The following is a 12,403-nucleotide window of genomic DNA, read 5'->3' as shown; positions in this document are numbered from 1 at the left end:
TGAGGTGCGTGCAAACTCAATGTCCAGTCTGGGGTGATGATAGGGGCTGGCCTGGGGGTGGGTTGAAGTGGGAGCATCCCAGCCTTACCCATTTTTGTCTGGGACTTTAAGGTCCTCAACAATGGTCCACAGCCAGCTCTCTGGGAACTGGCTTCGGGAAATGATGTCCTCCTCCGGGATTATTTCCTCATCCAGGTCACCTGCGGGGGGTGGGAGTTAAAACAGACCCACTTTCCCCACTGTCCCCTTTTAGATATTTATCTCTATAATACCCTGGAGGGATTCCTAGCAGCGACACACCCAGGGTCACGTGATCACTTCCGGGGACCCTAGGCACATTTGCCTCTGGGGGCTCCTTTCTCCATAAAAAAAGTTAAAAATCATAGTTTACAATTCTGTTGGTAGAAAGGTGAATATAAGCCAGGCTGAACTGGATTGATTTTTTTTTCCTGTCTTTGATTTCCAAGGGAATGAAAACATTTGCATGAATGAGCCTCTGAAAGCATCATTGGCCCCCAAACACCATGCCTGCTGTGTCTGATGGTTAAGTCCATCCTGAAAGCAACGAGGTAAGCTGAGAGATTCCCCAGACTTGATGGAGATTGCTGAAGAGATGGTGGCCTTTAAATGCCAGCTTGACCCCGTCTGCACGTAAACGGAGCTGGGCTGGAATAGAGTTCAAACCTGGCTGGGCTTTCCTCAAAAAACGATGAACAGATTTTAATTTGGTTCTGGGTCTGTCTAACGACAAAGTAGGTGGAATTCCATAGATGCCCAAATCCACCCATACTCTGGAATAATCCATCAAAGTGCCCTTGGGGTACTAACTTTTAATCAACCCTCTGTCTCACCCCAGTTGGCTACAGAAATGACACAATGCTGGAAAAAAAAAACCAAAACACCCGTGTGCGTAAATTATACCCCAGTAAATCAGAAGTTTTGTCCAAATTTCCTCTTTGTGAAAGAAAAGTCTTGGGTCACTGGAGCAGACAGCACCATGTCTAGTTATTGCAATTTGCAAAGAGACTGAAGGTAGAAGTCTTTGTTCATGTGTGTTGGGAATCTTTGTGTCTTTGGAGCAGGGGGAGGGGTGGAGGAGTTGCTAGCTTTCCAGGTAAAGGAATTTAGACCTACTTGACCACTTTGGCAATGGCGGCCATTGAGAGGTGCCTGCAAACATTCAGTTTTGACAAAGCGCATCCTGGCAGAAAAGTCCTTCTCTTAGTTAAGACATATTAAAAGATGTTTAAAAAAAGGAGGGATCAGTTCACACCGGGGTCCTCTGCCTCTCAGCAGACGGCAGTGGGGACTCTTGTTAGTTCTGTAAATGCCACTTTGTGGTGGAGACCATTCTGGTTTTGCTTGAAATGGGCTTCTAAGAGAATTTTCTCTTGGCTTTGCTTAAGACTGACTTGGCCTGAGATATAAAGTTTCAAGTGTGTACATCCAGAACTGAATGAATGAATGAATGAACGAACATTGATTAGGCGTAAGTTAGGCACCTCTCTTTGGAAGGCAACATGAATTAGTTTTCTTTGGTGAAGGCAAGGCTAGAACCCATCTTAGTCTTCCCATTGGCAACTAGTGTGACCAGCCCTATCATCTAGAATTGCTCTCAGACCACGGATGTCCTGGGCACTGCTAAGGTCAAACTTCAGAAGGACCTAGTCCCCCACTGGACTGGGTCCTTCTTCCCTCAGACCTGAATCACCTAGCTCCTCATCTGAAGGCTTCTTTCTTCCTCTGACAGGCGCCTCCTCTCTCCTCGGATAAGCACCTCCCTCCTTGGACAGGCACCTCCTCCCTTGGACAGGCACCTCCCCCCCTTGGATAGGCACCTTCCCCCCTTGGATAGGCACCTGCCCCCCTTGGATAGGCACCTCCCTGCCTTGGATAGGCACCTGCCCCCCTTGGATAGGCACCTGCCCCCCTGGGATAGGCACCTGCCCCCCTTGGATAGGCACCTCCCCGCCTTGGACAGGCACCTCCCCCTCGGACAGGCACCTCCTCCTCCCTTGGACAGGGGACTCCTCCCTGCCACCGGACTCACTCCTGGCCAGCTCCAGTGTCCCGTCGCGGCTGTGCTGCAGCCGCAGCTGGGCGATGTATTCACAGCAGTCCAGGAAGGCCTTCACGCATGCGTCGCCTTGCAGGATGAACTGGGCCCGGCGCTGGCACGGGAACTTCATGGGGTTGTCCCGCATGCCGTCCTCACAGCACTTGCGCAGCTCCTTGTTGTACTGACCGGCTGTGGGAGCACAGATCCCCCGCCCCGCACCCCCTCAGCCTCGAAGCAGGAGGCACTCAGGACAGACCCCAGGGAGAACTTCCCCACGGCCAGGCCCTCCCCCTCCCTCTCCGTCTGGGATCCCGTAGGGGCTGGATCTCGGGTGGGAAGCGGTGGGCGAGCGCCGACGGAGGGCTCCCACCTTTATCCATCCTCTTTTCCATGAGCTGCACCGAGCGGCGTCGGCGGGGGGCTGGTTTCGGACACTGAGGATCTAAGGGCAGGTGGACCGGGAACCAGATGGATTAGGCATCTACTGTGTGTCCTTGGTTTCCTCCCCACAGTAACCCCCCGTGAGGTCGGGGTGTTATCGATCCCATTTGACAGATGTAGAAACTGAGGCTCCGAAAGAAGTAATACGCTAGATGGTGGTGGAGGCGGGACTTCAATACCCCCACCCCCATCCCAGAGCGCTGCCCTTAACCTGTTCTCAGTATCTGGGAGGTGGAAGCCCCGCCCCTCCCTAACCCTGCTGCTGGCTGCATCCTCACCTGTCCTCTGGGCGGTCTGTAAGCCTTTGCTGGTCTTGAGGGCCAGCCCTGCATCCGTGAAGACGCCGGCATAGTCACGTCCACTGCCTGGGGTACAGCCAATGTCTGCCTTCTCCACTACGTCCCAGATCTGCAGTGGGGAGTGGAGGTCAAGAGTGTGGCGAGATCGGGTCAGCCATGCCTCCACCGATTGGCCAGCACGTCCATCCAACCCCACCCCATCCATCCTCATCCTGGTCCCCAGGCTGGCCGGCCATGGCGGACCATCTGGAGTTAGACCTGGAGCTGTGTCCATCCCCGGGACCATCCCCAGCTTGGACCCTTGTCCATCCACATTCTCATCGTCAACTTGACTTCAACCCATCCCCGTATCTGCGTCCATTCGGACCTCTACACTTAACCCACACTCAAACCCATTTGTTCCCCCCAGCACCATTCCCACCTCAACCCAGCGCCGTCTCTAAGCCAACCTCAGTGACGCGGGGGCATACCTTACTCTGGGTCAATTTGTTCTTCTTATTCAGCACAAACACGCCCTTGTCCACGGCCACCAGCCCCACTCGGGACCCCTGGTCAGCCTCGATCTTCAGGGTTATCTGTTGCCCAGGCCTATGGTGCTTCTCTTCCTTCCCGCCATTTTTCACCACCAGCTACGGTCAGGGGTGGGGTTGGGTGGGGGGACGTTTGGAGGGGAGGGAGGGAGAAGTCAGCCCTGCAAGGCCCTGGTCTCTGGAAGCCAAAGACAAAGGAGGTCCTGGGCTGGACTGAAAGGAGAGAGAGAGGAAGGGAGGCAGGCAGAACCGGCATCAGGCAGAAAGTCAAGAAAAGAGAGAAAGCCAGGAGCAAGAGAGATACTGAGTACAAGCTTCCAGTTACAAAATAAATGAGTCTTGGGGATGAAAGTCAATAACCACGTAATATCTCTGTATGGTGACACACGGTCACTCACTGGACTCATTGTGGTGAACACTTTGATACGTAGAGAAATATCGAATCACTATGTTGTAGACCAGGAACTAACATAGTGATGTAGGTTGATTGTACTTCACGACAAACAAACAGACTCAGAAAAAGAGATCAGATTTGTGGTTACCAGAGGTAAGGGGAGGGGGAATCGAATTACAACTTCCAGTTGTAAGATGAATAAGTACCCGAGGTGTAAGGTACAAGATGCAGATATATATAATTAACGCTGCTGTACGTTATATACGAAAGTCATTAGAGGAAACCCTGAGTTCTCACCACAAGGGAAAAGATTATTTTTTCTATTTCTTTAATTCTGTACCTCTATGAGATGATGGATGTTCACTCAACTTACTGTGATCATTTCATGATGTACGTAAGTCAAGTCATTATGCCCTACATCTTAAAGTTAGTGCTGTATGTCAATTACATCTCAATAAAACTGGAAGAAAAAAAGATACTGAGACTGAAACATAAAGGGAAGAAAAGAAGGAGAGAGGCAGGAACCCTGCAAATAGGGGAGAGGGACAGATTCAGAAGGTCGGAGAGAGGTCTTCCCTGGTGGCGCAGTGGTTAAGAATCCGCCTGCCAATGCAGAGGACACTGGTTCGAGCCCTGGTCCGGGAAGATCCCACATGCCGCGGAGCAACTAAGCCCATGTGCCACAACTACTGAGCCCGTGTGCCACAACTACTGAAGCCCACGCGCCTAAAGCCCATGCTCTGCAACAAGAGAAGCCACCACAATGAGAAGCCCGTGCACCGCAACGAAGAGTAGCCCCCACTCGCAACTAGAGAAAAGCCCGAGTGCAGCAACGAAGACCCAACACAGCCAAAAATAAATAAATAAATAAAATAAATTTAGAAATTTTAAAAAGGAGTTGGAGAGAGACAGAGCCAGAGGGCCCAAGATGGGGAGAGTGACAGCCAGGTGGAGAGTCCCCAGATGGGCACAGAGAGATGCCACAAAGCTTACCGTGCCCACACATGAGTCCTTGACATCCACCCACACGGAGTCGGCCACCACCTCCCTCTGGTTGTTGCTGGTGATCAGCGTGTAATAGGCCACCAGGCGGAAGGAAGGGATGAAGTCCGGTGTGATGGTAATGGGCAACACCACCAGGTCCTGGCCGGGCTCTCGCACCTGCCGCCCCACCTTCAACAGCTTCCCCTTGTTCATGATCTGGGGAGAACAGGTCGGTATAAGTATCGGAAAGGTAAGAGGGAGGATGGCGGGGGCAGCCGGGATGGTGGAGGGCTCCCGGGGGTGCTGGGTGTTCTAGGAAGCCACAGACCAAGTAAGTGTAGTAGCGGATCTTGGCTTGGTGGCTGGGGTCCGTGCGCAGGTGGAAGTTGACGTTGAGAGTCTCCCCAGGCTTGAGCTCCACTCGGGGCACAGAGAGGTGCAGGTAATTGTTGGAGTTGCCCTGGGTGTTGTAGGGTAGGGCCTGCATGGTCCTAGTGGCCTGTCGTGCCTCTGGGATATTCTTCTGCCGTGTGCGTACCTGGGCAAGGAAAGATGGATGCATGCTGGCCCCCCAGAGATGTCCACACCCATATCCCTGGGACCAGGGAATATGGTATTTTATGTGGCAAGAGAGACTTTGCAGATGAGATTAGGTTAAGGATCTTGAGGAAATGGGGAAGAGATGGGATTATCCAGGTGGGCGCAATGCCACTGCAAGGGTCCTTATAAGACGTCTAGGCAGAAGGTAGGACCCTGCTGTGCACATGAGAACCCTTCTATGCATGCAAACTGCCATATATATATAGGATGGATAAACACCAAGGTCCTACTGTATAGCACGGGGAACTATATACAGTATCCTGTGATAAACCATAGTGGAAAAGAATATGAAAAAGAAGGTATATACACACATATATATATATATATAACTGAGTCACTTTGCCATGCAGCAGAAGTTAACACGACATCGTAAATCAACTATGCTTCAAGAAAATAAAGTAAAAAAAAGAGCCCTTCTATGTAAATGAAAACATCTCTCTGTGGATGGCACATCCCTTTATGCAAATGAAAGGACCCCCCCTGTATGCCCAGGACAGGATCCCTTTGTGCAAATGTCAGGACCCTGCTCTACAAGATCAAGCCCCCTGTCTCCCGGCGCGGGGTCGCGAGGCTGGCCTGGACTCACGGTGATGGTCAGGGGCTGCCGGGTGTTGAGTGTGTTGATGCTCAGCTTGGCCACACCGTCCTCCTGGGTCAAGGACTGCACGTTGGTGCCCTGGGTCACCACCGGGATGTGGCGGGCAGGGGAGCCGTCGGGGTTCGTCACGAACACCTGTGGGTGCAGGCCAGGTGGAGGGGGTTCAGGCAGACCTAGAGGCATGGTCAAGCTCAGGAGCAGTGGAGGGGGTTTTCAGCCCCGCCCTGAATCTCACCATGAGGTCGAAGGGCATGGCGGGTTTGAAGAACTTGGGGGTCTTGGTGAAGTGGATCTGGTAGGGGGAGGTCACGATGGGGATCCCGGTACGCTCTGCCTCCACCATGTCGCTGCCTGAGGGGGGCCAATCGTGAGGGTGGGCTCCTGGGCCACTCCTCAGGACCAGGCCTCCCCCCTCAGATTGGACTCTGCCTTCATACTGGGCCTCCCATCTCAGACTGGACCGTACAGTGGTGCTGGGCCCCTGCCCTCAGCCTGGCCTCACCTGAGTGCAGGATGACGGTGACAGACACATATAAGGACTTGCCCACTAGGGCATCGGGTTGGGAGGGCTGTACCCCGTTCAGCAAGACCTGTCGTTGCAGTTTGGCCTCCCCAGTACCGTCAGTGATCTGGGGGAGACAGTGAAGGCTCAGCGGAGGCGGGGGTTGGGGTGGGGAGGGGGGCTCAGGTGCGGGAGGGGCGCTGATGGGGACAAGAAGGATACTCAGAGTGGAAGAGACTTAGAGGGGGCCTCTGTTAGGTACCGGAACACGGGTGAGGGAGTGGGCCAATGAAATCCTCCGGTCATCATCCTGGACTCCAAAGATGACGAAAGCTGTTCCATCCACATTCTCCCCGTACAAGAACCTGTGAGGTGGGGAGAGTCTCAGATTCTCCCCTCCTTAAAAAGATGAGTCTTCCTCCAAACTTCTGTTGGCTGTGGCTGAGCCCCTCCCCCTAGCTGGTCCCTCCCCTGTCCCTCACCTGGCAATGATGTTGACTTTCAGGCCACCTGGGTCATCGATGTAGTAGAATTTCTCTTCAGGCTCCACTTGGACCTCAAAACTGGGCAGCACTGGGGGAACAGGTCGTGGTGGGCAGTGAGCCAGCACTGGGCCCAGAATTATGTGCTCCCCCCTCCTTCCCCACGCGCCCACCTGCGGCTCCCTGCTCCCCTTACCGTATTCCTTCACCTCAAACTCGGCAGAGAAGACCTGCTGCGGAGAATCTTCGTAGTGGGCTTTGATCTTCCACTGCCCCATGCTGTGGCGAAAGCAGGCTAGTGATCTGACCAGACCTAGCAGCCCCCCACTCCCTCTTCTGGGGTAGGGGAGCCCTGAACCCCCTCCTGGAGAGCGTGACATACTTGACCAGCTCTGGGATGTTCCAAGACAAGGGCAAGATGCCAAACTGGTTGTGAGAAGACAGGGAGTCCCGCTTGATGGGAATGCCATCGGGGGTCTGTGGGGAGACAGGGAGAGAAATGGCTCTTCAGAGACCAGGCTTAGCCCTTTGGCTCTCCCCTCCCTCTCTGTGTCTGGACACTGTGTCGTGTCTACAGGGGCAGTGGTTAAGAACATGCACCTGAGCCAGTCAGCCTGGGTTCAAATCCCCACTGTGCCACTTACAAGCTGTGTGACGTGGGCAAGTTACTTAACCTCTCTGTGCTCAGTGTACACATCTAGAAAACGGAGATAATTATAGCTCCTATGTCACTGGTTTGGTATGGTGATCAGTGTCTCTCTGAAGACTAATAAAAACTAGCATTTATCGCCTACTTTTGTGCAGGACCCTGCACTAAGCATTTGATTTGTATAAATCACACATAATTGCCCACATTTGCCTTTTTTGACCTAAAGCATAGCAATGTCGCATGGCTTGACCTAATACACATATGATTTCATTTGTTGCCAACAGTTAAACAACAGGAGACATCACATAGGAATCTGGTATTCTGGCTTCTCTTGGAAATTGGGGTAATTGTGGATAACGTGCTCCTGTTGGCACAAGGTGACATTTCATGGGAGCCGGGCAGCTCTGTGCCTTTAGAGGAGGTGTGTGTTGTGTTCTCTGTTCCCCGCATATCCCACAATCCCTAAAGCCAGCTCACAGCTTTCAGAACCTGGTCCCTGTTAGGTTTGTGTGATCTCAGTACATACTCACGAAGACCCCGTGAGGAGCACATACTCCATTCCTTCCCTTCCTTCTCTCTCCGTTCCTCCTACACTTGTTTTTCCCTGCCCATCGCTCCCTGCTTCTTTCTACCCTCTCCTTCCCTCTCTCCCTTCTTCCAGTAAGTTTTTATTTACCCTACTACCTGGCAAGCGTGGCGTCAACAGATAATTCCTTTCCGTTTGGAATTTAAGTTCAAAGGATGTTGGGAGAAGGTGCAATTAACAAATGAATAAATCCAATTTAGAAGATGCTAAAGGGAGATGGCCCGGGAGGAAAATAAGAGTGGAGGAAGGGAAAATGAGAGTGGAGTGCTTGTGTGTGTGTGGGGGGGGGGGGGGGGGCGGTGAGAGAGGGGGTGTTGCAATTTTTTTTTTTTTTTTTTTTGCGGTACGCGGGCCTCTCACTGTTGTGGCCTCTCCCGTTGCGGAGCACAGGTTCCGGCCGTGGCTCACGGGCCTAGCCGCTCCGCGGCATGTGGGATCTTCCCAGACCGGGACACGAACCTGTGTCCCCTGCATCGGCAGGCGGACTCTCAACCACTGCGCCACCAGGGAAGCCCTGGGTGTTGCAATTTTATGGGGCGCTCAGAGAGGTCTCACTGTAAAACTGGGACACTGGTGATATTTGAGCAAAGACTTGAAGGAGGTGATGGAGCAAGCTGTGTGGAAATTTGGAGGAAGAGGGTTTTTTGGGTAGGGGGAATAGCCTGTGCAAAGGTCCTGGGGCAGACTGTACCTGGGCTGGAACAGTGAGGAGGCCGGTGTGGCTGGAGCAGAGTGAGCGAGGGGGAGACAGGGAGGAGGTGAGGGCAGGGAGGGGACGGGGTAGGTAGGGCCAGGCCTAGTGGGCAGCGGGGAGGGCTTGGGCTTTTACCTCGAGGGAGGTGGGAACCCTGGAGCGCTGCGGGCAGAGGAGGGGTGCTCACAGGCGCCCTCTGGCGGCACTAGCCGGAACAGACTACATAGAATTAGCGTCTGTCATTACTTGGAAAGGTGAAGTGACCTGCCCAGAGTCAAACAGTGACCAGGGGTTTATCGGGACCCAGAATCCACGGGCGCAAGCATCTCTATACGTAGTCTCCCTGGGCCCCCGCCCCCTCTCCCCATCTGTGTGCCTCTACATATTTCTTTGCCTTTAGGTCTCTGCTGCTGGGCCTTTGCCGGTGTCTTCTTTCTCTGTCTCTATCTCTTTGTCTCTCCCCGAGTCTCTGCCCCGGGTAGGTCTAGGGCCCCGGTTGGCTGGTACCTCAATGCTGACGATAACTGTCTGGCCCACGGGCAGCAGCTTGTGGTCAACGGTAAAGATCCGATAGAGGACTGAGACGAGGCGGGAGAGAAAGGGAGAGCTGGGTGAGGCCCTGCCCCTCCCCCCAGCCCTGCCCCCGGCCCTCTCCAGCCACCCCCAGACCCTTACCCGTGGAGCCTGGGGTGTAGATGGTCTTGTCCGTCTGGATGAAGAGGTACCCACTCTGAAGGCTTATCAGCACCACCTTCTCCACCAGGACGTTCCCGAAGGCCGCCTGGACAGTCACGAATTTGTGCCCCTTGTCTGATTTTAACTCCTTGCTGGCCGGGATCTGGGCATGAACAGGGGATTATTTAGGCGTCTGCTCTAGGGCCCCTTGTCTTTGGCTGGATCCACACCTGCCCCTCTTCACAACAGAGGCTGCCCATCACTCCTGGTCTCCCTTGTTTGCCAAGGTTTGGGGAAAAAAGGGTACTTGGAGAGAGGGCAAGGGCAAGAGAGGGGGTGGGAGTCAGAGGGAAGGATGGGAAGGGGGAATCAGACAGTGGGCTCAGAAGAGGGAGAGCTCAGAACGGGAAGGGGACTCCGAAAGAGGAGGAGACTCAGAGAGGGGAGGGGCTGTGAAGGGAGAGAGGGCTTAGAGGGGGAGGGGCTTGGAGGGGAGGGGCTCAGAAATGGGTGGGGGGGCTCAGAGATGGTCCTGCTTGGAAGGGGGTGGAGCTGAGAGAGATAAGGGGGCTATGTATAGCACAGGGAACTCTGGTCAATATTATGTAACAACCTAAATGGGAAAAGAACTTGAAAAAGAATATATACATGTGTATGTATAATGGAATCACTTTGCTGTACACCTGAAATTATCACAGCATTGTTAATCAACTATACTCCAATATAAAATAAAAAGTTAAAAAAAAAAGGTGGAGGCACCTCAGAGAAAGCACTGGAAGAAGCAGAGGGAGGGGCTCAGCAGAGGGAGGGACTCAAAAGGGGCGGAGATTCAGAGAGGGGAGGGGCTCAGAATGGGGAGGAGACTCAGACAGAAGGGGCCGGGCTCAGATAGAGTGGGTGGGGCTCAGAGAGGGAGGAGGGGCTCAGCAGCCTGAGCACTCAAAGAGGGGGTGGGGTGTCAGCGGGGCTGGGCTCCCGTGCGTGCCCACCTTTATGGTGACGGTGCCCAGGTAGCCATTGGCACTGTTCAGCTCGGTGTTTTCGCTGGACAGCACTTGTCTCTTGGACGGGAAGTCGTGGACAGTGACGGCGACTGGTATATTCCCTTCCCCTTCGTGGGCCTCCAGCACCACCGTCTCCTCGCTCTCCAGACGCAGGATGTTGGGGGTGATCATGGAATACCTGCCAGAGGGGAGCACAGGGCATGGAGCTGTCATGCCTGGAGCCCGAGATGCCAGCCCTATCCGGGTTAGCGCTCTGCCCCAGCCCCTGTTCCCACAGGGGATCTGGTGACCGGCAGACAGCTCAGGGGCTTCAAATCCCATCAACTCCTGAACCTCCAAATCAAAACCACCAACTCTGGGAGCCCTGACCCCTAAATCTTTAAACACCCCAAGTCTCTAAACACCCAACCCTGGAACACCCTAAACTTCTCCCTAAACTTCTAGCACCCCAGACCTATAAATACAACCAACTCCACCTCCTCATTCACATAGACCCATACGAAATCCCTAAACCCTTAAATCCTGAAACTACAAACTCCCAGATCCTATGAAGTCCAAACTTCCCGTCCACAGAATCACCCAACACCGCGCATGCGCCCTAAACTTGCAGGGACCTGTACCCACAAATGCCCACTCCCATCTCAGAAGCAGCCTTGTTTGGGGTCGGGCTGTGACTACTCACATGGGGTCCCCCAGGGCCAGGGGGAGACTGGCCAGCAGCAGCAGCAGACTGGGACCCGAGGTAGGATGCATGGTGCCAGGACAGTGAAGGGACAGAGGGACGGAGGGACAGAGAGACAGAGGGGCGGGGGGAGGAGTGAGCAGAGCTTGCTGGAGGCTGCCTTTTATCTAGCTCCCGCCTTTCTCCGTCCTCAGCCCAGCCCTCCACTCCCAATGGGTTCCCCACTCCCTGGTACTGCCCCAGATTTCTCAATAGTATTTACTAAGTTTTTCAGTCTGTGGGGCAGCATGAACTTGGGGTAAGTAACCCGAGGGCATGTCCTCCTGCAACAGGAACACAACAGCCTCCTGCCCTGGACTCCCTCAGGGTCAAGGCCAGCTGGTGAACAGGGATCTTTCCCTGTCACACCCACTTGGTAGTAGAGGAAAATTGAGGACAGAGGGGCCCCCCCACCCCAGATATGTGGGCCTGATCCTCAGTCCACTTTTGGCTGTGCATTTATTCACCAAACCCTCCCTGTGAGTCCATCTCTATGCTGGCAGCTGGAGTCCCACTTCTAGAATCTTCCATGCTGGGGTGGGGGTGGGGGACAGAGTCCAGCACCAAAGCTCCTAGCTCCATGGAGTGCCTTCCCCAGTGGAGAAGAACTCATCTTCTTGGGGGGTCAGGGAAGGCTTCTTGGAGGAGGGGACATTTCAGCTGGGCTTTGAAGTATGTGTAGGAGCTCACCATCCAGGTAAGAATATTTTCTAGGGCAAGGAGAGCCTGGAGCTCCCTTCACCTCCTCTCATCAAGAAACCTGAGTAGTGGGACTTCCCTGGCGGTCCAGTGGGTAAGACCCTGCACTTCCACTGCAGGGGTCATGGGTTCAAGCCCTGGTCGGGGAACTGAGATTCCCCCATGCCTCAAGCTGTGGCCAAAAAAAAAAAAAAAAAGAGGCCTGAGTGGCTGTGATGGTTTATAAAAGTCATAATTGAGGAAAGTCCCATGGCTAGCTTTTGTGTTACATCAGCAACCTCTTAGCATATTATTATTTAAAAATGTATTTAACTTTTTGCATACTCCTATGGTTCCGCATCTAAAAATAACCTTCTTCCTGCTCCTATCGCTAGCCATCAGGGTCTCAGACATGACCATGTAACCAAATCTTGTGTCTCTTTCCAGAGGTATCTTAAGTGTTTACAAATGTTCACACGTTCTAAAAGCAAACATCAGCAAAGCTCT

General features: G+C 53.6%; 1 protein-coding gene across 1 annotated transcript in view; it reads right to left on the bottom strand.

Annotated features, from left to right (window-relative positions):
- The window catches only part of C3 (complement C3), a 35,068-nt gene extending 23,772 nt beyond the window's left edge, over positions 1 to 11,296 (bottom strand). The window contains exons 1-18 of the mRNA XM_065873377.1: positions 11,180 to 11,296; positions 10,483 to 10,675; positions 9,494 to 9,656; positions 9,326 to 9,396; positions 7,272 to 7,366; positions 7,086 to 7,168; positions 6,890 to 6,980; positions 6,670 to 6,772; positions 6,408 to 6,534; positions 6,141 to 6,256; positions 5,894 to 6,040; positions 5,036 to 5,245; positions 4,717 to 4,923; positions 3,270 to 3,428; positions 2,779 to 2,908; positions 2,430 to 2,501; positions 2,051 to 2,248; positions 89 to 200 (exon numbers count right to left, since the gene is read on the bottom strand). Of these exons, the coding sequence (XP_065729449.1) occupies positions 89 to 200; positions 2,051 to 2,248; positions 2,430 to 2,501; positions 2,779 to 2,908; positions 3,270 to 3,428; positions 4,717 to 4,923; positions 5,036 to 5,245; positions 5,894 to 6,040; positions 6,141 to 6,256; positions 6,408 to 6,534; positions 6,670 to 6,772; positions 6,890 to 6,980; positions 7,086 to 7,168; positions 7,272 to 7,366; positions 9,326 to 9,396; positions 9,494 to 9,656; positions 10,483 to 10,675; positions 11,180 to 11,250 (2,348 nt within the window). The 5' untranslated portion in view covers positions 11,251 to 11,296. The remainder of the gene's footprint in view (positions 1 to 88; positions 201 to 2,050; positions 2,249 to 2,429; positions 2,502 to 2,778; positions 2,909 to 3,269; positions 3,429 to 4,716; positions 4,924 to 5,035; positions 5,246 to 5,893; positions 6,041 to 6,140; positions 6,257 to 6,407; positions 6,535 to 6,669; positions 6,773 to 6,889; positions 6,981 to 7,085; positions 7,169 to 7,271; positions 7,367 to 9,325; positions 9,397 to 9,493; positions 9,657 to 10,482; positions 10,676 to 11,179) is intronic.
- Between the last annotated feature and the right edge of the window lie 1,107 nt (positions 11,297 to 12,403).

The sequence above is a fragment of the Phocoena phocoena genome, chromosome 3 (assembly GCF_963924675.1).
Source record: "Phocoena phocoena chromosome 3, mPhoPho1.1, whole genome shotgun sequence".
Classification (NCBI taxonomy): Eukaryota; Metazoa; Chordata; class Mammalia; order Artiodactyla; family Phocoenidae; genus Phocoena; species Phocoena phocoena.
This window is presented reverse-complemented; position numbering and strand designations above follow the sequence as displayed.